The sequence below is a fragment of the Clinocottus analis genome, unplaced genomic scaffold (genome assembly GCF_023055335.1).
Source record: "Clinocottus analis isolate CAN_PGR_092001 unplaced genomic scaffold, fCliAna1.0.p SCAF_19, whole genome shotgun sequence".
Lineage (NCBI taxonomy): Eukaryota > Metazoa > Chordata > Actinopteri > Perciformes > Cottidae > Clinocottus > Clinocottus analis.
This window is the reverse complement of record NW_027175920.1, coordinates 12793354-12820707: the sequence shown is the minus strand read 5'-3', so window position 1 is coordinate 12820707 and position 27354 is coordinate 12793354. Positions and strand designations below refer to the sequence as shown.

The window sequence follows — 27354 nt, the reverse complement described above, 5'->3', positions numbered from 1 at the left end:
CACACATGAAGAAACTCCTTTAAAACCACAGAAGACATTATTGAAATATTTTCACCGGGCTGAAATAAATGTACACTATGTGTCAACTCAGAAGCTCTTTAAGATTCAAAATTCAAATAAAGTTCCTTAACGCTTTACTGAATGGCATCTGCTAGCAAACAATAGGAACCCATCTAACCGGTTTTGAATCATGCAGTGCCAAAGAAGCAGCAAATACAGCAGCTTCACGCCACTTCAGATTGTCCGATCAGTCTTCTTCCTGGATGAACCCGAGGTCAGTCTTGCTCAGTCCAAGCCTTCCTCTTCACGGGGACGCCGTCACGGATATGCCGTCTTGCCCCTTCTTCGCTCCAGGCCCTGCTGCCAGTGAACGCTGAATAGTCTCCTCCGTTGTCACGTGGAGCGACTCCGCCGTGAGCGTGTAGGATCCGGTGAGCCGCGTCGGCTGAATGAGAGCTCCCAGAATGCCAAGCTCTCCTGCGGGGGAACTCGCCGCATTCAGGGGAATCTGCGGGACACGAGCCCGAGATTCCAGGTGCGAGCTCGGCTGCTTCGGGAGCGTGGTCGCTGCTCGAGGCGTGAGGCCGGAATGGCGCCGATTCACACTCGGAGTAGGTGCTACGTGTGCGGGGATGCCCGCAGCCCGATGCGGCAGAGGAGTGAGGCGTGGAGGAGGCGAAGGAGAAGGAGGACGGAAGGGAGACTCGCGGCGTGGGGTAAAAAAGGCCTCTCTTCCTGTGTCTCACTTCTCCTGCTTCCTTTCCTTCTCCATCCAGTTCCTTTGGCCTCTCCGGTTCTCCGAACATTCCTCCACCGTTGTCCTTGTAACTGATCCACCTCTTCCTCCTCCTCGCCTGAGCCTCTTCTAGCTTCATTTCCAGGTTGTGGACGTCCTCAGTGATCTGATTGACCTGGTCGAAACGAGACAGCAGTGCACTGACGCAGGGCAGCAGGCGGTCCAGGTAGGGCTGGACGTCGAACCCAGAGTCGGACACCGACGAGTCCTCGGACCTCGTGGAGAGAGACGAGGACAGGGGACGGGGGGAGGAAAGTGAGGAGGACAGGGAAGGGGAGCGGGAGGAGGGGAGAGTGGAAGAGAGACGGGATTCCTGGGAGAACCTGGAGGGAGCGACGTCCATACCTTCGAATTTCACCCTGTGCCGGAACTTCAAAGGAAAAAAGACACATGTGCAATCAGCAACGTGACCCTGCTTTGGACGTTTTGCACCACAAGAAATGCAATGCCCACCTCTTTGGCTTTGGTGAGTCCCATCCACAGTCTGAGCCTCTTAATGAAGAACTCCACCATCTCATAGTCTTGGGGTTCAATAGTTGGGCAGTACAGCTCGGCCTGCACCGCCCTGAAAGACACAGCGAAAGTTGATGAAATGAAACCTCCTCAACGCAGTATTTACCCTTCACACATAGCAACTCATCGTGATCACTCTTCTACGGGATTATTTGAAGCGTTGGGAGCGATCCCACTCGCACTTATTGTGTGTTCATTGGTAAAATTAAAATACCTCGCCTTGAGTTTGAAGTTTTGTTTGAAAAGTCTCTACAACTAAATGTATGGATCGCCATCACATTTTTATTAAACTTTCATGTCCCCCACTGGATAAATTGTAATCGCTTCAGTGATCTACTATTTCAGGTTGTCCAATTGGTCGATGGACTAATATCTGCAAAACTAATGGCCTCCCCATGAGCCTCAGCTGCGCTAGTGCTCATTGGTTGGTAGTGATGCATCACATGCACCTGAGACGTGCGTCATCTTTTTAATTATTTGTACTGAGAGAAGGTGTCTTGCACGAAACATTTTGCTCTTTCTCGAGTACATTTGCAATAAAAGTGTGTACTTTCACTCCTTTACATTAGGCTACACACTTGTCCGTAGCGTTGTGCCGTTCATCTGGCCACCGAAGGACAAAGGGAGATGATTTGAAAGGGAAGAGTTAGCGGAAAGGTATTCAGTCGGTTGTAATCTGCAACCTCACCACTAGAAGCCACTACATCCTACACACTGGTCCTTTAAGTGAGGAAACATCAGCATGTTAGCGTTGTCATTGTTAGCATGTTAGCCTGCACTGCTGTGCTTCAGTTCAGAGCCTGATCTAGTTGTCCATACATTTTTAAATACATGTGTTCATGCTCATCAAATACAGCTGGCTGTTAAACAGCTGATAGAGGGATTAGGTTTTTCAGCTGTCGAGACGCATTGAAGGTGAAAGTAGGGAATGCGCGGCCCGCCACTGTTATACACATACATTGTGTACCTGTATGTACGGATGAGAACAGCTCCACAGAGTCTGGCTAAGAGCCAAACACTTCCCCCCATCAGTAGCAGCCCGTAGACGGGGCCCAGGGCCGGGTGGACCCTGCAAAGTCTCCGGAGAGCCGTTCGGCCACGCAGGATGGACAGCGCTGAGACCCCGGCCTGACGCGCTGACAGGAAACCCTCCACAGACCGGGAGAAGAGCTGAAACGAAGACAGAGGCATAGCAAATACATGTTGCCGTGGGGAATCCTCGATTCAGCCGGACGGCGTCCTCGTCGTACCGTGTTTCCGAGGTGAACGCACAGCAGCAGCAGCAGCAGCAGCAGCGCCGCCGCGGCCCACAGCTCCCTCCAGGCTCGCTGCAGCACTCTGCCGAACACCACCCACCTCCGCACGAACCTCAGGGTCCCCAGCAGCTGGAGCACACGGCGGTGGGAATGAGTGGGGAGACCGGTGGACCGGTATGGAGGTGGATGATGATGAAGGAGAGCTCTTGTTTACCTTGAGGACCAGCAGGGTGAGCAGGACGGCGGCACACTGAGAGCAGCGCCGTGCCAGCAGGGCCGCGCTGTGGAAGTTGATGAAGCCGTCCGGTTGGGATCGAAGCTAATCGGTACGTAGAAGTCATTGTAATGTCATGATACACATTTTTATTTTTATTCCATCTGTATATTTCATATTCTTCCTGTTTAATATTTTATTTAGTTTTATTACTGTTCTACTGTTAATTTATATTACTTGAATTGTATTTTTATTTACTGTAATCCTGTAATTTCCCCACTGAGTAAAGGATTATCTTATTTTATCTGATGTTATCTTAAAGCAACACATAGAAAAGGCCTCTTTTTTTCACTAAGGTAGTCATTTTCTTTAACTATCACTATTTTCTTTTCTCTGTTTCCAGAGTGAAGGTATGAGCATGTCAGAGCATTTGCCCCCAAATCTGTATTATTCGTATTATTTCTTTTATCATTTGCTCAGGCTTCCAAGTCTTTAAATTGATTTATTTAGCGAACGCAAAGTCCTCAAGCCCAGCAGCTGCCTCCTGGTCTGCTGTACGGAGGGTGACTAATCCTCCTCTTTGGAGAGGACAAACCTCCATGATGTGCTCCATCGTCTGCTCCTCTCCACAAGCACACATTGGGCTACTGCCCCATTTGTGAAGGCTGGCCAAGCAGAGGCCACTCTTTAAATAACATTGTTGTATAAAAAATGTGTTTGAAAATTGGTATTTTTTTGTTTTTTGTTATGCTTTATTTTGTCCATTTCAATTTGTCTGTATTTTCTGTTTCTGTCGATGACTATGCATTGTCCATCAGAGTACCTCTATTTTGCGCACTGCCCTTTAAACCAATAAAAACAACAACCACTACGCGGCAAAGGGCAGGACAAGTAAAGAATACGTCATCATAATTTGAGGAAATCGTGATGGATACTCCATCTTTCTGTTTCCCACCTTGGACACACAGCGGGTGGCCTGGGACAGCGAGCAGAGCTGCAGGACAGCTGTTGCAAGGGACAACACGGCCAAGAGAAGCTGGAACCAGCGTCTGCACCGCGGCGGGCCGCGGGCTCGCCCACCGGCCACGGACCACAGCTCCCCGAACAAGATGAGGAGCGCAGAGAGGAGGAGGAGAACCTGGTGGATTTCAACACGGGAATTATTTCAGAGTCTTCCGCTTCACGCCTCACGCATCACGCCTCACACATCACGCCTGTTCCTTGTGTCGTTAAAAGGGATTGCAGTGTTTGCTACCGTAAGTGCCACCTGCAGGTCCAGTCCGGACAGGGATGAAGGGATGAGGAGAGGATGGATGGAGAGAGAGGGGGTGACTCGCTGTGTCTCGGCCCACTCGAGTTGCATGGACACGCACACAAATAAACCAGACTCCCTGTGGTAGTGTGTGAAGTCCAGAGAAAGGGTTTTACACCTGGTGAGGGACAAACCAAATACGCTAACGTATAGATCTCAATATGTGACCCGTGTGTCTCTAAAAGAGAAGATTTTATCAATACAACTGATTCAGTATCTCATGCAAATGATGCATCTGCACAAGTGTATAATGGAGATTGTGTATTATGTTATTTGTTCCCAGAAGAAGAAGAAAAAACAATCGTGTTGTTTTTGCTTTCTGCCAAATTTGAACGTGGAGGCACGGCTCATTATTTTTTTCAAAAGAGCAATTCAATCCCGCCTCGCTCTCAGAGGATTCCACATCTGAAGAAGGAACGGCATTAATGAACTCGGTACGTCTCGGAGACGCAGCCGCCGTCACCTCGCCGCTGCTAATCCACTCACTGGTTCTCGTCCCAATCGGCCATGTGCAAGTCAGCCAGGAGCCGGCGCGTTGCGGCGCTGCCGTTTCCCAGAGAGACACTGTCCACGGGGCGGAGAGGACGCGCACGCTGCAGCCGCGGCCGCCCGACGAGGCGCAGCGCGGGGTTGTGGTGCAGGTGGGTCACCAAGGTGTTGTTGATCCAGCGCTCTGCATCCGACCAGCTGGAGGAAGAGCAACAAAAAAAAGAACGAGGACAGTGCCGATTTTACAGTTCATTAGTTGTTGTTTTTTCTCTCTCTCTCTCTCTCTCTCCACAGACATTCTCTTTCATCTCAATAATGAGACTGTGTCTGCTTTTAATTAGTCATTAGTCAAACTGGTTGAATTAAGAATTAAGGCAGAACCAAGACATGCACGCAGAGTACAGTCATGTCAGGTCAACTTTTGCTTTCTTCTTCTTCCACCTAACAGTGGTTCTCAAACTTTTTCTGTCAAGGAAGAAAAATGTTGGGCCCCCACCGCGCCAACAATATCGTAACGAAATGGACACACTTTTTGTGACTCCTCCATCCTTTTTCCACTAATAAATAAAGAAAATGTAAATCCCTTTCAAGTAAACCAGATTGCTCAATCAGACAAAAACTAATAACATGTAAAATCACTTTCTTAAAACAATGCAAATAAAGTTATATCTGTGCAAAAATAACTAATATTTGGCAAAGAAATGACTTATTGTGGATCCAAATAACCTGTTTTTCACTGAATATATTTTCAAGATAATAACAATAACGTTCAGCCAACACATTGTGTGAGCATCACGTAGTATCAGTGTTAGTGGCTGCAGTGAGCTGCTTTCCTCTATACATAGTTTTTTATTGGGGTTGTAGTTTGGATACGGCGGCTCTCACTTTATGCTCAATGTTGAGCTGAGGTCCGTTTTCTTTTTTGAGAGACGTAACGGCAGAAAAACGCCAAGAATCGTCGTACTATGTCGCGTCATCATGTTCATGTGGAGAGTGTTTGTGATGGAATCAGAAGGTAGCGGTTCATTGTGGGATTAATAAATGATTATATTAAAAAAAAATATATGGCCCCACAGTTTAAGAACCACTGCCTAAGTATGTGTTTCTAAAGACACAACAAACACGTTGACTGCATGATGAGTGTGATGTATAGAAGCGCTCAGGTAGCGGTGCTTCTTGTGGCCAAATTATTTTCCCCTACCAACCAAAACTTGTGTCTTTAAGGAATAGATTATTCTCGCAAAACCTTTTTTTCCACCTGTTAGTCATAAACACACAAGAGAAAACAATGTCGATCAGAACTAGAAAATGTCTTTCCAGAATGTCTTTGTTCTCACTATAATAGATGATACGACATTATTTTTTGGGGATTTTGAAACAGTGCAAAAATATCTCTGACAACTCCTCATGGTAAGAGAGTGTGGTTGACAGCGGTGCGTGTCTCCACCCACCTTCTTTTCCTTAAGGCATGTTCAAAAGATACACTGAGAATATTTTAATATTTTTCCCCAGTTCGGTCCCAGGATGTACACAACCGCCTCTGTGCCTGACGTTGTGTGAGCACACCTGATGAAGACCAACTCAGTCCAGAAATAAACAAGAATCGGCATCATAATAATGTCTCGCGGACCAAGCGGTGTGCAGTGGTGGAGGTCTTCTCCCTCACAGAAACAGTGTGTGACTGCAGTGTTTTGACAGCAGCGAGCTGAGTGTTGCCCTTACTCTCTGAGTGAGGTGAGGTTCGGGGCCCCCGAGGGTGCCGCGTGAAGCCGGCGTCTGACGGCGGAGTGCAGCAGCCGGCCCTGCCTCTGCTCCACGCCGTCCTGGTAGTTCACCATCAGCACCAGCAACAGGAAGAACAGCTGGCACACGCAGTGCTGTACAGAAACGACGCAGACGGTCATGAACGAAAAGATGCCCCGGGAGACAAACCGCCAGTCGATTTTTTTTTTAGATTGAGGTTTTTCCTTCTCACCCTCATGAGCGATCTGAGAGCTCGGCCTTTGCGGGCCTCCTCTTTGGCCTGCAGCAGCCCGTAGCCACACGGTGGCCGGACCTTCCCGCCTTGCTCCCCGAACGCCCTCGCCACGAAGATCTGCTGAGCCAGCTGCTCCTCCACCTCTGCATCCACGGGCCTCCACAGTGCTGTGTGGATTAGCGCCTGCACACACACCTGAGAGGGGAAGGCAAGAGACGCTGGGATCACAGGAACGTACCCCATCCGAAGGTCTGATGCGTTGACGAGATGCGCTCACCTTGAGCGGTTCCAGCAGCAGAGCGGAGGCCAGGAAGGCAGAGAGAGCGGACACGAGCCACATGAGGACGACCGCTCTGGACAGGCAGCTCCCGTAGAGGCCGACCACAGCCAGGGACGCGCCCAGCAGCGCGGCCACCAGGGGGTAGATCACACGCAGGGCCCAGGGAGGGAGCAGCCAGCTGGGCCGAGCCCGAGCAACCCCTTGGATAGGGGAGAGGGGGGAGGGGGGGCATCAGATTAGAATAGAAATAGTCCCCCCCCCCCTTATCTGTATTTCTCTGTTTATGTGTACACTCTCCCAAAATGTTCAATGTTACTGTTTTTGTCATTTGTAAAACTGGATTGTATAAATTGAATACTACACTAGTGCTGATGTATACTTTGTAAATTAAGCTGCTGTCCAAAAAGAAAAATAAAAAATTATAAAAAATAAAAAAAAGAATAGAAATATACAAATTGGCTTTTTACTGGGTGTGTTTTTTTTTAATCAGATAGACAGACAGACAGACAGACAGACAGACAGACAGACAGACAGACAGATAGATAGATAGATAGATAGATAGATAGATAGATAGATAGATTCTACCTTAAAGAGTCAAAAAAACAGACACAACAGACAAAAAACACATTACAGAAACAAACACCAGAAAATGCCATATGAAACTAGACAAAAAGACACATAACCGACATAAAAAGATGCTAAATTTCAATGTAAAAACCACAACTAAAGGTGTTTTAAAAAAAAAAAAAAACACTGCCGGGACAAGAGAGCTTCTCAGTCGCTTCGTTGGACACTTTGGCATCCTGAATCGCTCACTGACCGAACTTCTGAGTCCCTTAAACACAGTGTAGTGGATGGCTTTCAGAGGAAACAACCGTTTTAACCCTGGCCCCTTAATCTCTTTTCTAGAGTGACCTCTGGTGAGTCCAGGGGAAGGCCAATCACTGAGCCAGCCTTTCCGATCATCTCAACTTATCCACTACGTATCCATGGAAAGATTGTGGCTGTCGTACCTATACGCGTGGTGAAGGAGGAGCGTGTGGAGGCGGGAGACGGGCTCGGCAGGAAGGTGCTGGCCACGGAGTCGACAGAGAGCGCAGAGGGAATCCTGTGGAGTCCCGCGGCACACGGGGCCGAACAGGACTGCGGATCGGGCTCGTGGATCTCGTGGCTCTGGTCTGACCAGCCGCTGCGGGAGGGGCTCCGGCTGAGTGGGAGAAAAATGGCAGCGATATGGGACACACCGAGCAACACAGAACCTGCGTGGTTTCGGCAGTCGCACCGTGGCGCACAGACGGGATCCGTACGTGGTTGAGAGGGTCGAGGTGGTTCGAGGGGAATCCCAGCCGCTGTCTGAGTTGCTGTTCGTTAGATCTGCCGTGTCCTCCGCTGCTATAGACATCAGGAGATCCTCCTCTGGAGTCAAGCACACACCTATTGAATCAGACTAGTCACACTGTACACATGCAGATATATTCCCATGGATCCACAGTACTCTCAGACTCTGTAAGTGTGTGGGGTTTTGTCTTTTGCAGTAAACTTTTGTCAATTCCTGATATTTTCCCACAACCTTCCTCCTCCTCCTTGAGGTGGTGCTTTTGCTTGTATGAAACCATACAATACTCACTTTGACTGTGGCAACATAGAAGCCGCTGGCTGTGGACACAAGATGTAGCTAACACATCAAGAACTTCTGTTTATTTCAACAGTTTCTCACCAGAGAGAGACAGGAATGTTGTCAGAGTGTTGCTGTGAGCTCGCACTGAGCTGGTTTTCATGGCGCGGACGTCTTTTGAAGGGGAGGAGGGCGAGGCCAGCTGAAGCTGCATCAGGGCCTTTTTTCTCCTGAGCTGGCGTGCGGGGCCCAGAGCAGGTGAAGCCCCGCGGAGGAGGTTGGGGTCAGGGGTCGTCTTGGTGAGGCATGGGCTCGACGCTAGATTGAGGAGGCTGTCGCAGGACGGCCGTGTGCCCACGGCCTCCTCCTGACACGCTCCATCTGTCCGGGGCGCCAAGCCAGATGCAGCCCAAAAGTCAAGAATACTGGAGTTGAACGCCTTGCTCTCCAGTAACTACCGAAGAAGAACCCTTCATTAGACAGGGGGGAACCACAGGTGTGTGTGTGTGTGTGTGTGTGTGTGTGTGTGTGTGTGTGTGTGTGTGTGTGTGTGTGCGCGCGCTCACAGATGAAGGACTGTCGTGTGCTGGGCCGGAAGAGTCTGACAGAGACAAGAAGGAAGATCCGGAGAGTGCCGATTGGCCGAGGTAAACGTCCATCTCCACAGAGTGACACACGGGAGAAGGAGGAACTGATAGGTCCACGGTTACCTGGGTTACACACACACACACACACATGCACACACACTTTTCTGAGTATGCTTTCAGATAGAGGGAAAACACTCACTTGTATTGTTTCCACACTGAGATAAGACCGTTTGACAAATAAAGTGTGGACACACGTCCAACATCCCTGTGATGACCTCTAGTCAGCAGCACACAGCAGCACGGGTAAGAGTGTACACAAACAGTCACACAATTTTAAATAACACATCAACATGTCGAACTAAGTCATATCAAACTGATCCGGCTTATATGAGGCAACACATCACAACTTGTCACTTTAGTGCCACTGTCTGTCGTCTGATTCACAAAGCAACGAGGACGAGGTGTATGAGGACGAGGTGTACGAGGACGAGGTGTACAAGGACGAGGTGTACGAGGAGGAGGTGTATGAGGACGAGGTGTGCAAGGAAGAGGTGTATGAGGACGAGGTGTAAGAGGACGAGGTGTATGAAGACGAGGTGTATGAAGAAGAGGTGTAAGAGGACGAGGTGTACGAGGAGGAGGTGTACGAGGACGGGGTATTTGAAGACGGGGGATACGAAGACGAGGTGTAGGAAGATGGGGTGTACGAGGACGAGGTGTATGAAGACGAGGTGTATGAAGAAGAGGTGTATGAGGACGAGGTGTAAGAGGACGAGGTGTGCAAGGAAGATGTGTGTAAGGATTAGGTGTAAGAGGACGGGGTGTATGAGGACGTGGTGTAAAAAGACGAGGTGTACGAGGACGAGGCTTCCTTCAGCAGTAACTTGCATCCTTAATATAAAGTAGCCGTTTGAAGTTACCTGACTGTGAGCTTTTCTAAAGAGGAAACAGAGGAGACACTGGAGAGGAAACACCAGTACAGCAACAGTCATCCCCACGGCAACCGCCTCCACGTTAACCAGCAGCTGGGCGGACACCGGTCCACTTGTGGCAAAGGGACACAGATCAAGTTCATGTCATGAAAAAAATGACGTAATATCCGTTTGAATGAGGCAAAAATCCTATCAAACATCAGGGGATCAGGTGTTTAAAACCCTGGCCTGTATACCATCCTACCTGTGCCCCTCTGTGCCAACGGCCCCGTACCACAGAGCCCCCAGTGCCAGGTACAGGTGCAGCATCAGAGCACTGCACGTGACCCTCTGACCCCTGGTGAAACGACTGTGGGCCGGGCGTTCCCACAGCGACAGCCACAGGTGGCGCTCGACCATCCCCAACGTCAGCTGGGAGGTGAAGACCCGTCGAAACTGAGAGAGCTCCTCGGGGCCTGTCCGGAAAATGACAGCACAGCCGCTAGAGTTAGCCAGCAACAATTTGTGTTGTACATGATGTTACTTCCGCTTGAAAGTAAGCGAAGACGCCTACATGAGGCCAGAACTTCTTTCTCCACAGAGCCGTTCTTCTGATTCTCCACGGAGAGCCAGTCCCCCAGCAGGAAGAAGAACATGTGGTCCGTCTGAGGGTCCCAAACCACCACGTGCTGAACGTACCAAGACGGGTGCAGACCTACATTTACATGGATGATAGTCATATACATTCACACATGTCGTCACCTCGACTACTTACATTCATGGGAGGATTATAAAACACTGGGCCCCTGAGCACAGACATGAAAAAAGCCTGTTTTACATATCTTTATGGTCTTGTGTCGCTTTGAGGTGGCATTGTGTCTCTTTGTACTCGTTCTGTAGTCGTTCTACACGCCTTTGTGGTCATTTTGTGTCTCTTTGTAGTCACTTTGTGAATCTGTTATGGTCTTTTTGGATCTTTTTGCAGTTATATGTTTTTTTTAGTTCATTTTGAGATGTTTCCTGGTCTGTGTGTGTCTTTTTGAGTGACATTTTTAAAGGTGAAGGCCAGGGGGGGTTCATGACACGTGAGTGTTTGGGCCTGTACCCAGTAGGCCCAGGAAACAGTATCAAGTGATGAGTTCTGTTCGATCTCTTACTCCAGGACATGCTGAAATGATTTTTATTGAATCTGGTGCAGAGATATATACAAACAAATCTCAGTTTCAACCAATCATTTGGTCCCGTACTAGGTTTCTTTATTTAAACGTCTGCATTAGAGGGTGAAATTGTTTTAATTGTTTTCCAATTAAAACAATTTCACCCAGAGGACATTGTCTCAATAGAGGGTCATAGAGCAAAACCAATAGCTTTTTAAAGAAGGATATTTTTCCATCTACCTGTGTTATCATGCCAGATACGAATTTTCCAAACTTCTCCCAGGTTGTCATCTGTCTCCAGGTGAAATTGGTCCAGGCTGCCACGCTGAAAAGCTCCATCCCTCTGCAGATGGCGAGAGCCGCTCTTGGTCACACCGTACAGGCTGATGCCAACATGTGCTGTGGTGCCTGATGGGAGCATTCATCATGTCCATCAGATGCAGTTTGAGGTTTCAGGAAGTCTAACGTCACTACTTTTTCATTGTGACATCGCATGGACTTGTCCTTGGCTGACCTGCTCCTCGCCTCCAGCCAGTCTTGACCAGCACTCTGTAGTGGTACAGCCCCGGCCGGCCACACAGAGGGACCTGGCTGAGCCTCAAGCTGTCCAAGTGGTCCAGTTTATGGGCAATGAGCCCCACCAGCAGGTGAATCAGGACCAGGACGGCGCACACAATCCCCACCACCATGTTACGCATGGGACCGCCTGGCTGCACAGATAAGACGCAGATGGATGGAGGGAGAGCAGAGCCAGGTGATGACTGTCCTCTTTCTAATCCTGACTTTGCATTTAGGGGAATGGATGTTATATTTTTTTTATTTTTCCACAAAAAAAAATATGCACAAAATAACAGACGCCTGGTGTCCTCACATACCGGCGGCAGCAGAACAACAGCGCCTGGGTGAACAAACAAGCTGGCGCCAAACATGGTGAGGTGCCGGGTGAGGCAGTGCGCCGCGTGGAGCGTGCTGCCCTCCAGTGGCTGCAGACCCTCACTGCTCCAGCGCCTCTCCTGCACACTGTAGTACCGGCACAGCGAGCTGAAGACACACACCGACACGTGGACGGGCCCGCCGCCACCGAGAGACGAGGTCAGGCCGACAGAGAGGGGCTCGTCTGTCCTGTCCAAACTGTTGTGAAAGGGAAAACGCAGCCTTTTCTTTTTACACGTCCAAATGAGCAACAGAGGGGTTACAGAAAAAAGCCGCGACTTACAGTGGGGATAGGAATATGGTTTCCTCTGCGGAGGTGGTTGGAGCAGAGAGATTGAGGGCCAACACTCTCACCAGGGAATCCCAGGATGCATTAGTCCCCGGTACTGCGGAGCTCACTTCTATCTTGACTTGTCCCAGACTCACCGGAGTAGCTCCTAGATATGCATAATGCAGTTTGAACACAGCCTTTTCTAATTCATAATTTAATGGAAAACGCACAGATATACAATGAGGTTAATTCATTATTTTTGTAGGCGCTGTAAGATCGCCCTTAAAGCTACAGTCGGTGACTTTGATTGGAATAACTTCTTTTTTTTGCCATATTTAATCTGTGACCACAAAGCAAACAGGTTGTAATGGCATTTAAATGTTTCCACCGCTGAACAACCAGACAGAGCAGCTGCCAATCGATGCTCATGAACAGCAATCAAACTGTCAAACTAGGCAGCACTGATGAAATGTTTTCAGAAACCCCATTTTAGCGTGTTGTGTAGCTGTAAAAGGAGAGTTATGATAAAGAAAAGTTATTTTAATTAAAGTTACCAACTGCATCCTTAAAGATAGTTGACTCATTTGACAGAAGACTTGTCATGTGTCTGACAAACCTTCCCAAAACCGCCACAGACAAAAATATAGTTTTAATGTGAAGTCTGGCAGTCATCACCATTTTGCTGACGGCAGTGAGTGCAGCCCGCTAATCATTTTCAAGTTCTATTATTATTAGTTTTATTCTAACCACAGGAAGCTAGCCTGTTTATATTCTTAATGAACAGACGCTAAAAGCCACATTGTGTCTGACTGTGAACATTTGACGATGCCTGACTTTCCACTGTGATCGGCTCGTTTATTTTTCTATAAACTAAAACTGACAGTGGCTCTAATTGCTATTTTTTAATAACAACCACGTTATCAAATGCGGACGTGAAAGGGTTCCCACATAGTGATGCACACACAGAGCATCATCAGCCGGCTCCTCTCACATGTGAGTTTCTGCTCATTGTTGCAGAAACTCACGGCGTCTTTACTGTTCTGGTTCACTCTCGCAGCATTGTTTCACGGCCGCGGCAGACAGCTGCTTGCAGTGAACACAGCCCACTTGCTCATAGGAATATAGTGCAGCATTTGCCGCTGTGTATTTTCTCCGAAGCCGGTATACAAAAGTTGGTATAATCACAGTTGACGTTCCACACATATTGGCTTTGAATAGCAGATCATTGGCTTTGTAGAAGTGGGATATCGATGCAAAGTCAGAAAGAAACAGTGAAAAGCCACGAAGGTCAATTGGTCATTATAACAAGAAGCAAATGTGTTGTAGAAATAGTCTACTGTACCTGGGTCCAGTCTGAATTTGAAGGAGATGTATAAACCTGCGTTTTCATCCAGTCCATCCACGGCTCTGACTGTGAGGTTCGACCTCCCTTCGTTGGGGAGCGTCACGGCGAGACACGTCCCATTGCCAGCTTCACCTACCCTTCCATCTCCACCCCCGTCGTCCTGTCCCACGGGGTGTTTGTTGGGCAGGGTGACCCGTATGGCCTGTTTGCGGTCCAGACCCTGGATGGGTATGGGCCGACCCTGAGGCGTGGTGAGCTCCATGGCAACCAGAGCGGTGGAAATCGGAGGGTCGGCCTCAGTCAGCAATGGGTTGGCATCCATACCAAACAGCACCTGCACCACCTCGGACTTCTGACTCTTCAGGCGAGCGGTGAGGGAGTCGGGGATGTGAAACCGACACGGAAGAGAACTCTTCAATCCGTCAGCTGCCGATGACCGGGACTGGACGCCGCGGTTTGGGTTGAACCGCCGCGTGCAGAGGAGGTCGGAGGGTTCTCCGTGGAAACCCACCGTGTCGATATAAGGAGTGGAGAGCGAAAGGGGCGCCTCGCCATGAACACGGGAGTGCATCAGAGAGCGCATCAGGGCCCCAGCGTGACCCAGCGCCAACAGGGGGATTGTGGGAGCCGAGTGCAGGGTGCTGGAGGAAGCCGGGTGAGAACTGGAAGCACTGGCAGACTCAGACACAGCGGCCAGGGTGCTACCTGGAGACAAGGAGATCGCGGGAAATATTCAGCAAAGCTCACCATGAGCAGACGTTTCATGCAGGAGACGGTGGCTGACGAGTACCTATGATGTTCAGGATGTCCCTCCCCGTTTCCAGAGCTGACAAAACACCAGGATGCATCTGTTCCTCCATGACGTGGATCATCTTCCCCACCGCTTCAAGGACCTTCTGCTGGCACTTTTCACAAACCAATTCACTGGGAACAGCCTGAAGGGGGAAACAATTATTGCTGTGAAGATATAAGCTTTGAAAATGAGGCACATTTTCACAACTATGATGAAAAAAACGTCTGGATCCCTTTCAGGGAAAACTAATATTTTAACCAAACGCAGTTCTAATGACAATTTCCAAAGTCAGCCATTCATTTTCTGAATTTGTATCTTTATATGCCTGTTAGTTTACATAATTGCCAATAAAAATTTGAACTATTTTCTGCATACTAAATACAGGGTGGGGGTTTTTATGCTATAATGGACTTCAAATTGGACTTCAATGGGGACATTTAGAGTGTCTGTACTTTAGCTACACAGTTTAGTATAGACGTATTAAAGGAGATAAAACCTGAAATGGAAAATAAATCACACCTGTAGTCTGAAGCCTTTCTAACGTTACTTAGTCTCACTTGTTAATTATTTTGGGCTGAGAATGGTGAGGAAACACCCTCGGCGATTTCTTACAGTAGACTGTGACAGCGCAGAGCTGATCTGGTCGACATTCAGCAAGGAGGACACGGGGAGGGAGGCCAGGGCTTGAGTCACATTTTCCCGGATCTCCCTTCGGTCCATGAGCTCTGTCGCAGTCCGTCCAGACTCCATCTGTGGAGATGTGGGTGAAACTCATCAGTCACGATTTTGAACACATGAAAACCTTCGGGGACTCACTGATCTACTCTGCTCTTAATCTTCAGGATTGTGTTGTTATAGGTAATCATAATCAGTCTAAAGTGGCATTTCATGGATTGGTAAATTAAGTATGATGCTGACACACGACCTGGTTGAGCTGGCTGGTGAGGGCAATGGAATAAGGGATGATTTCCTGAGGGTTGCCGTGTTGGACCAGCGCCCACAGCTCTATCTGGCTCTTGCTTCTCAGCCACTGGCTGGCAACTCCATCCCTTGGAGGAGTTTCAACTGTCAACTTTCTGGAGAGATGAGCAATCAGGAAGAATGACAGATCACCAAAATGTAACATAAAGCATAATGTGTATGAACCGAAATGAGCATTCTAACCTTTGACTGAAAAATAAAGCATTGCAAATGATGCATATTGCAGAATTGTGCTTGTGCTATTTTGCTAAAGCTGCATCAAATCCCGGGAGCTCACCTGCTCAGAGCAATGACCTTTGCCCCCAGGTGGTCCTCTACCAGCAGTGTAACTGTGATTACTGACGTGTTTTTTTCTCGACCAGGACTTCCCATTGGCACCAGGCTGCCAAACGTTGCACGGGTACCCCTGGGAAGAGAAATGTAGACATAAAAGAGAAACAGCTTAGGTTTGACAGGAAGTAAATCCAAACCTTACTTCTTAATGCAGTTTCTAATATTCGGGGAAAGGATCACACTTCCTGGTTCAATAATAGCTGTAGGTAGAGGCCTGTGCTTACCTGTACAAAGTGAGCAGAGGGCATAGCGTGCCAGTGGACTGGCATGATGCTGCCTGGAAGGTATAGATCAGCTGAGAGGCCCTGCTTTCTGTGTCTTGCCATCCTGCCAATCAAGAGCAGCTTTGAAAGTCACACATGTTGATACATGTTGGATCTAGTCCCACTTCTAGGAGGACCACAGTGTTACCTGAGCAGCTGTAGGTGACCACTGTCTCCAGCAGACGTATATCTGACTCTGGACTGAGATCACACTCGCCTCCGTGTGGTGGATCGTTGGGAAGTATCGTCAGGCTGGCGCTGCCCCACAGCCCTGTGCTCGGCTGGGATACGTTGAGAGTGAAGGTATAACTGTGCCCTGGCTGCAGAACACCTGAACGCACCACCAAGTTAGGAGAACGTCTCCCTGTCGAGGTGGACGCCTCGGTAAGGTCAATGGTCACGCCAGTCTGGTCCTCAGCGCTCCACTTGTACTGAGAAAAGACACAGACATGAATAAACCATTTTGCTGTTCATTTATCTAGCTAATAAGCATCACTGTCCATTCACAAATTGCTTATTTATGTCAATGAAGACTCAAATAAACAATCCCTGCAGAGGAGCACATGGTATTGCATTACCATTGCTTTTTTATTCGTCGTATATTTTAAGAAATAGTTGCCTATTTTTCCACCAAAAAATTGTGAAACTGTGGATTAAACGTTTTAATACTTTCACAGTATTTCTTAAGCACTTATCCGAATCTGGAACCTTTACTTTAAAAACACAACTTTACATAACCTGAAAGTATTCATCAGAATCATTACCTGAGCTCGGTCATCACACTGTCCACATTCTCCAGAGAGGATGATTGGGCTGTTGTAATTAATGTGACGACGGGAGGACAGGACAGAGCAGGACACACACTCCACAATCACAGGAAGTACAGGAGCGTCACACACAGTTACCTCAAGATGAAAAAAAAATGGAAGTATGTATGGTAAGCAACTTGTTTGACAAAATGTGTGTGATAAATTCTTCCATAATTGCCCAAATCTTGGAGATATCTAAAATAGCTTCTCTCTTTTGTCTCAACTGAATGGCAGGTACAAGAAAAAGACAATTAAAGTGATGCTTTTGTGTGAGATTATGGATAATGCTCACTGTCTGGTTGACAGAGGCAGGCCTCCTCCCTGCCTTGCGTACAGTGAGGATGAAAATATAGTTGGTGCCTGGATGCAGCTGAGTGCTCAGTACAGTCATTCTGCTGCTGTTAGTCCCAATGGGCCGCTTTACCAAATGAGAATCTGTGGAAATCTGAAAATACAATCACCCAGGTGTTAGTATCACCAACAGTAGATTTCCATTGGGAAGATGACAGTGTCTCATATAATTTCTCTTATCTCATCTATGCTTCATATCCAACTCAAAATAATAGCAATTGATACCACTGTATGACATTAAGAGGCATTTACCACTGGTATGAAGGTCCAGTGGTACTGCAGTGTATCCTCCACTCCTGGCTCTACATCCGGGTCTAGGGACTCAGATCCGTCAAGGACGAGGTCACTGAGGCCGGGCCACAGTCTGTGTGATCCTCCCTTGATGACAGCTGTCAGTGGTGAGCGGAGCACTGTAACGCTGGTTCTCCGTCTGACAAGTAGAGGAGTTCCCCGGAGTGAAACAGTGAATACGAGGCAATACTGTCCCATACCGAGAGTATGCTTCGGGAGTAAGAGAAAAGGGGACGTTGCATCTACCTGACTTCTGAGAGCAACTTTGTTGCCAGAGAATTCTAAACCAGTGCAATTTGACTGTTTAAGTATCTCCCATAAGTATGTGGCTTTGTAAGCAGAGCAGTTAATGTCCACGCTTGCTTCAAAGACGCTCTGTCTGGACCTGAAGATAGTAGATTGGCTCTGGACCAGCGAAGCTCGAGGGCTGGAACACTGGGGCTCCTCCACCTCCATGTGTAGTTGGGTGGACACATTGCTGACACTGTTGAGAACTTTGACTGTAACACTGTATTTCCCAGGAATATAATAAGTGTGATTGACGGTGCTCAAGTCTGTCTCAAATGCTTCAGCGGAATCTCCAAAGCACCAGAGGTATCTGGGATTGCTCCCTCTGTTCACTTTTGCAGAAAACTCGACGGCATGTCCAACAAATATTCTTTCGGATTGACAGACAAGCTTGACCTTCTTAACGGGCCACTGAACCGTGGCAGTATCGTTTACCGTCTCGGAGCAGATTCCATTGGTGGCGAGCACGCTAAAAGACAATGAACCACTCTCTGGTGGAGTAAAGATCACTTCTTGTCCCGTGAGCCAGGTGGCCTTAGACCCCACCAAATGAAATATCCAGGTGTAGTTGACTGGAAAACCACTTTGAATTTCAGCCCTGAAGAGGACTCCTTTCAGAGCCTCCAGAGGATCGGAGCAACAGTTCACAAGTTGCAAACCTTGAACTTGCTTAGTGACCAGAATGCTGGAAGATACCTCCGTATCGCTGATGTGGTTCCAACTTTTCACTGTAACTAGATGTGTCCCTGCTGGGAGGCTTGATGTGGTAAACCGTCCTTCAAGAATATCCTGGGTATGAATCCAGTCTTTGTTTCTAAATGTTATAGCAAAGCTCACATTGCTTCCTTTGGAGATTATCGGAATGAAAGTTACTTCTTCCTCGGTGCAGAAAGAAGAATCGGAGACGTTCAGCCTTAGTCCTTCGATTGCATCCTCGACTACGACGCTGTGTGAAACCATCTGCCAATTTATCCCATTGGAGACATTCAAAGACACCTGATAGAGGCCCGCACATTGAAAAGTGTAGCTAACGGTCTGATTAGAAGCATTAGAAAGCATAGCACCTCTAACTTTCCAGTCCCAGTGCAGATCACTACCCTTCCGAATACGCCCATGGAGTTGAACAGCAGCACTAGTGGTGATATAAAAGGGATGCGTCTTACCTTCAATTTCAAAGTTTACCTCTTGGACCTCCTCTTGCACATTAAACTCTTTGGTGACATTGTTGTGACCGAGAACATTCTGGACTGAAACTTTAAACAGACAATGACCAACACTTGCAAAATGGTGTAGAAGAAAGGGCGCTTGGGTTTGCAGGGGCGGCAGATCAGACTTCACGTACCAAAGGTACTGTAGGTCTGACCCAGTAACCACCGATACAGAGATATTCACTAATTTCCCTAATGCCACAATGTTGGATTGTGTTGTAATGTGTGCACCTGTTACACGCTGTACTGCCACTAAATAAACGATGGTGGTGGCCTCACCCAACTTGTTAAAAGCTCTTAGCTGAACTGAAATTCCACCAGGAGTTTCTGCTAACATATGAAAAAGCTCTCCATCACCAGAGATTTGTCGGTTTATTGCGCTCAGTGTAGCAAGCCAGTGATAAGTGACATTGGAGCCTTTGGTGATTGAAGCAGTAAACAGCTGTTCCTCTTGGGTTGGTACGTATTTCATGTTTATCAGGCTCTGACATTTGATCTGAAGACTCTCTATTCTTTCAAAGACTTCAATCAAAACAGCTGCTTCCTTTTTACTCACCAAGTTCTGTGCTATAACCCTTACTTGATAAACCCCTGGTTTCAGGAAAGCAAATCTAAACTGATAAGTCCCCTGTATGGTTGAGGTTATGCCATCAACAGTCCAGTAATAGTTTGTGCTACTGATAGCACTGCTAATTGCTGAGATAATAGCTTCTTCCCCAACTACAGCATAAGGCTGGTTGGTGTGAAGGGAAATGTCTGATATAATAAGTAAAACATTGACTTTAAGGGTCACAGAATCACGGCTAACAGCATTAAATGCTGTGGCAGTCACTATAAACTGACCCGCTGAAGTAAAGATGTGTGACACATTTGGCCTCCGCTCCACCTGAGATCCATCTCCAAAGTCCCACAGCACTGACACATTGCTGCCAGTGCAACTGGCAACCCAAAAGGACACTAATGTATTCACTGTCAGCACGCTACTTTCACTATCATGCGCCACAGACAGCTTACTAACGGGGTTTTGAACAGTGATACAAGCTCTGGCTGTTTGGTTGCTGACTTTGTTACTCGCCGTTACTGATACCTCTTCAACACCTTCCTCCCTAAAGATAAAACACTTTTGAGCGTTTTCTGTCACGGCAATGAGACTAGATGGGCTGAGAAACCATTTAAATTGGTAACCATCCATCTGGACAGGGGAAATGAACACCCTGAGGCATGTCTCTTGTCCTATTGCTACCACTTCCTGTGATGCCAGCACTGTCATGTTGGTTATTGGCGCTTCAACACAGATGCTTGTATTAAATGATACAAATGTAACAGAACTAAATACAGTCAGGCTGATATAACAAATCCCTTGGCTTTGAAATGTGTGCATGGCCGTCGATTGTCCCCTCACTACACTCAACGGTGATCCATCTCCAAACAGCCAATGGAAAGTCAGAATGGATATGTTCCCATTCACCTGAGCGGTAAACTGTACGTCTCGTCCACTCATGACGTATTCTTGAGGGAGGACTCCACCAACAGCCAATCTATAGACTTCTACATCGATAGACTGATGAGCTTTACTGAGAGAATTGAAGACAGTTATATCTACTGTATAGTTCCCTGGCAATCGATAGACATGGGAGGGGGAACCATCTGTCCGGTTTCCCTGCAGGGACCCATCGCCAAAATCAAAATTCCACATGAGACCGGTGCCAGTGGCTACTGTCGCTCTGAAATCTGTTGCAGAGCTCAGTTCACTGGGTCCGTTGCAGCTGACCGTGAATCCAGAGATTATTTCCATGACTTCCACCATGAGCCAGGTGGTCAGGACTGCAAGAGTGTTGTTGGCACACACTGTGACGTTATAAACTCCTGCAGATGCAAAAGTGTGGCTGACCCTACGGTAGGTGCCTTGGACAGTTTCAGAGCCGTCGGCAAAGTCCCATGTGTAGACAACGGGGTAGGTGGAGGGCTCTGCGGAAGCTTCCAGAAGAAGGGTTTGTTTGACATGGGGCACGGGAAGGGAAGAGGAAATGAGGAGGTGATTTAATTGCGGGCGGACGCTTATCTTCAGTGACGCATCAGTGCTGTCATATTGGTTGGCGACTTGGACGTGAAGTGTGTAGTCGTCTGCATAAAACAAAGACAGGTGAAGGAAAAGTTTTTACCTTGATGGACTGAGTAGAATACAAAGCACAGTTTCTATCTCTTCCATTTGTATCACCAATTGTCACCAAAATATGGAAATTTCAAATCCTACCTTAAGTGGGCTTTTAAAACAAAACTAGGATGAATTTCTGGGGCATAATAAATGGATCTCTGTCAAAATAACTGCAAAAACATGAATTACCAGGTTAATCAGATGCCTGTGTAATCGGCTGTATCTTAAGAGCAGCAATTTTTCCTGGATAAATCCAATAGCAGTCAAAGACGTGGATACCAGGCATTTAAGGGGACATTTGAGGAACTGCAGTTGGCACTGCCGCACTGGAGGTTGCTGCTAACTGCATTAACTCCTTTGTGGGATATATCTGGCTGCTAACTTCACTATTTTAACAGTTAGATGCTGACTTATTATGTCTGTAGTTTGGGGCTGGGCAGGTAGTATGCAGCGGTTTCCCCCCTCAACAGATCAAATATAATATTTTAAAGATAAGTGCATCTTTAATAGTTTGTGTGTTTACCTGGGATGGGATAGGAATAGTTCACAGTGTCCTGGACATACACTTGCTTCTCTCCTCTCGCTGTAAGCCCTTCCATGATCTGACATGGAGCAGAGTGGTTGTGGATCACCTCGCTGCTGCCGTCACCAAAATCCCATCTACATGGCATACAACACATGGGAATTCAGAAGTACACACTACCATCAGGTGGCAGTAAAGCATGCCATCCATATTATTTCCTCTGCAATGTCTTACCTGAAGGTGACTGGCAGGGAGATGTCCACTCTGACCCTGAGGGTGTAGAGGTGTGCAGCATCCACAGCTACGACCTCCCTAACGAACAGGAACTCTGGCTCAGCCAGCGGGGTCCATTCATCAGCAGTCAGGAGGATTTGTTGGCTCTGGACGCTCACATGGTTGGACGCTGTCATCTAGCAGAAAGAGAACAAGGTTATTTTTGTGGATAAAGAAATTAAATGTAATTCATACAAAATTATGAATTCAATTTTATGCTTGAATGAAAAAATAACAAAAACCCAACAAAGTTAAAATCCCAGAGACAACTGAATGATCTTACCCTGAGCTTATACTCAGCAGGCTTCTTGAAAACCACACTGTAAGATTCTCCTTCATGGGAAAACTTCTCCATGTTGTCAATCACCCATGTGAATGTGACTGAGGACCCGCTCTCCACTTTACCTATAAATAACTACAATGTCACACAAATTAAAAGATACATCAAATGCAAACGTCAGAGAATAAATAATCAAACTAAAGCCCCTTTTAGTTGACATGTCACATTTCTTTGTGAAAAGGGAGTGAAAGGCTTGAGAGGCCGTAAGCACCATCACTGCTTTGCATTGCTAACATGCAATCATGAATTGTAATCATCAGGTTAAAAAAATCTGCATATTTCTTTACTTTGGTATAGACAAATTACATACAAAGCTGCACTTTGGGTTAAATTATGATTAGCAAATGTTAAAGTGATGAAGTTAGCCACGAGTCAAAACGTGTTGGTCTGTCAATAAACTAATTATTTATACTAATAAGAGTTGCAGGAGTTTTGACCTCGTTCACTATCTTAGCAGGCTAACATATGCTAATAACTTAACTCAAAGTTCAGCTTTGTAGGTATTTTATCTAAAACCAAAGTAAAGAAGATAGTGAATATACTTTTTTAACCCGATGATTACATACATGACAGATCACACAAGTTAATATAAATCCTCATGTGGCTAACATAAACATAAGTACCAAATTTCACAGCTATTCATCCAATAGTTAACCTCAAGTTCAACCTCATGATGCGACCTTTAGAAAAGTCAGAAGAAGACCAACATCACAAGGATGCGTCTTCAGGGAACCATGAATGTTTGTAACGCGTGTTTTGCCAATGCATCGAGAGAACGTGGATTTATTTCACATGACGAGTGATACATTTGACCTCCAGGAGTCAATAGGTGAAAGGTCCTGGCATTCAGAAATTGCTACGATTCGTCCCCTGAGGACAACGAAAGTCTTCACATAATTTGAAAGGCTGTCCGTATAATAGATATTTCTTAGTCTGGACCACTGTGGTGGTCTCTAGAGTCACGCTGCTGACATGTTAACTTGATGCTGACTTGAACTATTTTCTCAAATAAGCAGAATGCGTTTGTTGTTAATTCATTTTATTTTGCATCCTCACCTGTGGAGTGTCCACGAGGATCCTCCAGCATCCGTGTGGCTCCACACTGAGCCCCGTCACTGCCTCGTACCCACAAACACTCACGCTCACTGTCTGAAGGCTCACCGCATCCATCACGTTGATGTTCAGCGTTTGAACCCCGACTGAGGGCAAAACCAGGGTGGCGGAGGAGAACCAGGCATCGCGGTACTGTCCCTCGCAGCCAGCCCGAGAGTGAGCCAACTCTTTGGGGCAAGATTGAAGGAAGGGGACCCCGGTCCGGAGAACTGGTGCTGACCATGAGCTGCTGGCCTTCCCTCCGGACAGGACCTTGACAACAATGAGTGTTGGGACGTTGATTCGGACATGAATCTGGTTCTTTTCATCCGGCACGGGGTGGACGACGTGAAGCCCGAACGGAGATCTCGCGCTCGGAGTAGGCCTCGTTGTCAGGTCCCAAACATCTGGGGCGGCGGTTGTCTCTCCGTGGGTGAAGCCGAAGCCGTCGTCGTGCTCGGTAGCTCTGTGAAGATTGTCCACGTAGAGCATCCTCACGTCGCACACCACCCCGTCCACCCACAGGCCTCCCCGGGGCGGGGAAGTGAGGCCTTCCTCCCACCAGCCTCCCCTCTCCGACCTCCTAAGGGACAAGTAACTCTGGCGCCAGGGGGAGTGTGAAGAGGCTTCACCGCTCAGGCAATGGAGGAACGCCCCAGAGTCACGAGTGTGCTGTACAGCCACAATATCATCAGGGTACACGACGATCGCTCGATCTGGGAGAAGCAGCTGTAACCAAAAAACAAACAAACAGGAAAACATATAAGAAATCTATTTTTAATCCCTTCCTTATATTTTTTATTCAAACCTCATCCGTTTTAGCTGCAGATCAACTCACGCTTAGACTGTTGAGTTCTGAGCTGGGGTTAATTCTCAGAGGCAGGTCTGCCACCAGGTGGTAGAAGGGGGGTATTGCTAGGTATCTGGCCGGTAAAGCGAAGCCGCGGGCCCCTGCTGCAGAGTCGTAGGGGCTGCAGGGGCTGGTGGTGGGCACGCAGACCTCCAGCAGGTGGCACCAGTACTGGCCCATGCTGCAGCCCCCGGTGGTGTTACACAGCGGTACAGCCGAGCAGCAGGTGAAGGGGTTGAGGAGAGAGCTGCAACCTGAGGGGGGCGGAGGGGGAAGAGGAGGTTATCATTATCAGGAGCGCCCAGAAAACACACACACACACACACAAGAGCCGCTGCACTGTACCTGGAGGCACCAGGTGGTGGTTGGGGTTGCAGTAGGGACGGAGGATCTGGACCCGGGCAAGAGAGGACACCGGGCTGGGCTGCACCACCAGCTCCACCGATTCCAACTGACCGGCGTGACTGAACCACATCCCTGGGAACAGCTGCATCTGTGGGTGTCCGATGGAGAACGCTTTTTGTTCATATATATTCATCCTTAATGGCTTCAAAACCTTTTTTTTGTTCAATATACCCACACAGCCCTGTCAGAAAATAATGTTGTATTCATTATGGTCTGTTTCATGTTCCCGCTACCTTTTTGACTGCTTGCTTGCTCACTATTTTCCATATTTCATATATATTTTTGCACTTTCAATCACAACACGTCGGCTGTTATTTTATATTTCCAAAGCTGACACACTTTGTCGGTACTTCTAAATATCACAATATCTACAAAATGTAATTATTAATAGTCAGCGACTTAGACCACCGATTTACAATCTGTTTCGTTTCATACCTTTCATAAGCAAGCAATGCCAACTGATCAGAAGTTTATTCACTCTGTGATTTTTAAGACTGGCCTAAAAACCTTTTTTTTTTTTTTTTTAGGCATTTTTTTACCTTGTGTTCATTTATTGCCAGCTATGATTTTTTTTTTTTATTATGGGTTGCTTTTACAATGTTTTTGAAAATTAGTTTCTACTATATTTAAGATTCATTTGAAAGAAAAGTGCATGGAAAAAGAAATGCATTATTATTATTATTATTATTAATAATACTTCAAACAAATGTTCCTACCAGGAAAGAAAGCAATGATGACTTTAACATAAGTCTGTGTTGCTGATGTTTTTCTTCTTTACTTTCCTGTCAGGATCTGGCGACCCTCCGGGGTCGTCTCATGCGTGTTTCACCAGCGTTCACTGACCTCCACTGTGAGCTGCCCGATGTCCAGGACGTTGGGAAAGGGCTGCATCTGAGTCCAAGCGTAGACGCCGCTCATGAGAGCCAACCCAGTCAGGTAACGCTCCACAGAAGGTAAAGACTCTGCATGAAGAGGGATTAATTCAGACAGGGAGGGATCTACAGATTGCTGCCTCTCAGGGCAACGCAGCACAATCTCAATCTCCTCGTGGCACTTCGAAGACACGTTTGTATGAATGTTAGCCTCACATGAGAATAAAATACAAATATGTCTTGTCATTTTGTGTCTCTGGTGTTCTCCAGTGCAGTATATATATAAATAAGTCTTACCGGTTACTTCTTTTTCACAGAGGAAGCGGTGGCGTCCGACGCACTGAGTGTCCCTCCACTGCCCCCGCGTCCCCAAGGCCATCTGAGCACAACCCCCCCGACTCTCGCCGCCTCCGGCCCCCCATGCAGGACTCCCTGGCTCCGCCTGGTCCGACCCTCCTCCCCTCGACCTCTTGAGCCATATCCACTCAGTGGTTTTCCTGAGCCGACCGCACGGACAAGGGTGCGTCAGGAGATACAGAAGCAAACTGACACAGCGAAAAGGAGACGCTTGTGTGCAGCACTCACGCTGGAAACGAGTCATGGACGAAGTTCTGCAGCTCTGGGCTGCCGGCAGACGCCAGATCTCCTCCCAGAGTCTCCCTGCATGCATCCTGTGCTTCAGGCCACGAAGATGTCCTCTCAGAGAGCCAGTAGCATCGCAGGCTGGCCAGGTGGATCCGAGCACCTTTTGGACAAGAAATGTCCTCCGGAAGGGCATAAGCACACGGGCCTGGGCCAGAAGAGAGTCAATTCTTAACCAATCAGCGTCAAATATGGAGATATAACATGTTCAAGCTCTCCATTTGCTTATTTCCACAGCTGAACTATGTTCAGGATGTCAATTTGTAATAATAATTAAATTTAATTTAATGAAATCGCGTGATGAGGAGAGCAAGAGACATCATGAACGAGAGTCACAGTTAACAGATGTTGCAAGACAGAGGTTTCACATTTTTCTTTTTTTCTCTTTTGTAATACACACTCACGTTTCACTTGTTGTAATAGTCAATTTTGAAATAATATTATTATTGCCCGTTCACTATATGTGCGGCTCTAATTGGGGAATTTGAGCCGCACACTGGAGAACCAAAAAACACTTAAGAAGAGACGTTTCAGAGTTAAAGGAGCTCGCGGCATCAAAGTTTAGAAGTGTTATCGTAAAAATGTACTGAATGGATCAAAAGTGAAAGTACTCTTCATGCAATGACATTATTCTACAATATTGAAGCAATTCAATAATTATTCATTATTCATAATCATTATCAAAGGAGCAGACTTTCACTGAAGTGCTGGATGTAGATTCATGTTAGCTGTTGTTGTTTTTTAATGCTGAACACGTTGACGCCTTCAGGCTTCAAACACAGATTAAATCAAACTATCTGGTGAGGCATCACGAGTAGATATTCTTGTATTTTAGAGTCCAAAAGCCCAAATAACATTCCATGGAAACGAGTGGTATACATACACATACATCATAATACCTGCATAACAATAGACTTTTTAACCTCTACCATCATGACCTTTGGACACACGTACTAAAATAATGAAGCTATAACAGCAGTCCATTATGACCGACTTCACATCCCAATCAGTGATCAGAAGCAGGAGAGGGGTTGCTGGTTCACTCTTGAGTCCCTTGCTTCTCCCAACCAGGTAAGAAAAAAGCAGATTTATGCAAACAAAAAGGTCACGCTTGCATTTATTAGTTTTAACCAGAATTAAAAAGAAGCTTCTCACCTGCAGCTGCAGCGATCAAAACCACACAGAGGATCCACAGGGCCTGCCTTCGTGGCACAAGCGTACCTGTCAT

At 47.2% G+C, this 27354-nt stretch overlaps 1 protein-coding gene across 1 annotated transcript; it reads right to left on the bottom strand.

Moving 5' to 3' along the window:
* Positions 1 to 260: 260 nt before the first annotated feature.
* pkd1b (polycystic kidney disease 1b) lies at positions 261 to 27354 on the bottom strand. The gene is made up of 42 exons (XM_068583132.1): positions 27282 to 27354; positions 27050 to 27051; positions 26070 to 26248; positions 25782 to 25981; positions 25456 to 25574; positions 24553 to 24700; positions 24196 to 24461; positions 23322 to 24086; positions 22209 to 22340; positions 21887 to 22032; positions 21653 to 21789; positions 17440 to 21098; positions 16792 to 16932; positions 16176 to 16458; positions 15989 to 16091; positions 15709 to 15837; positions 15376 to 15526; positions 15063 to 15200; positions 14448 to 14592; positions 13655 to 14362; positions 12325 to 12478; positions 11984 to 12149; positions 11623 to 11818; positions 11349 to 11516; positions 10526 to 10666; positions 10217 to 10427; positions 9961 to 10084; positions 9020 to 9163; positions 8556 to 8907; positions 8146 to 8254; positions 7852 to 8045; positions 6836 to 7038; positions 6556 to 6753; positions 6303 to 6457; positions 4578 to 4778; positions 4035 to 4209; positions 3735 to 3917; positions 2780 to 2884; positions 2560 to 2694; positions 2277 to 2479; positions 1250 to 1361; positions 261 to 1166 (listed from the first exon to the last, which is right to left on the bottom strand). Exons 1-42 carry the CDS (start codon positions 27352 to 27354, stop codon positions 276 to 278), a joined length of 12144 nt encoding a protein of 4047 aa, XP_068439233.1. The 3' UTR covers positions 261 to 275.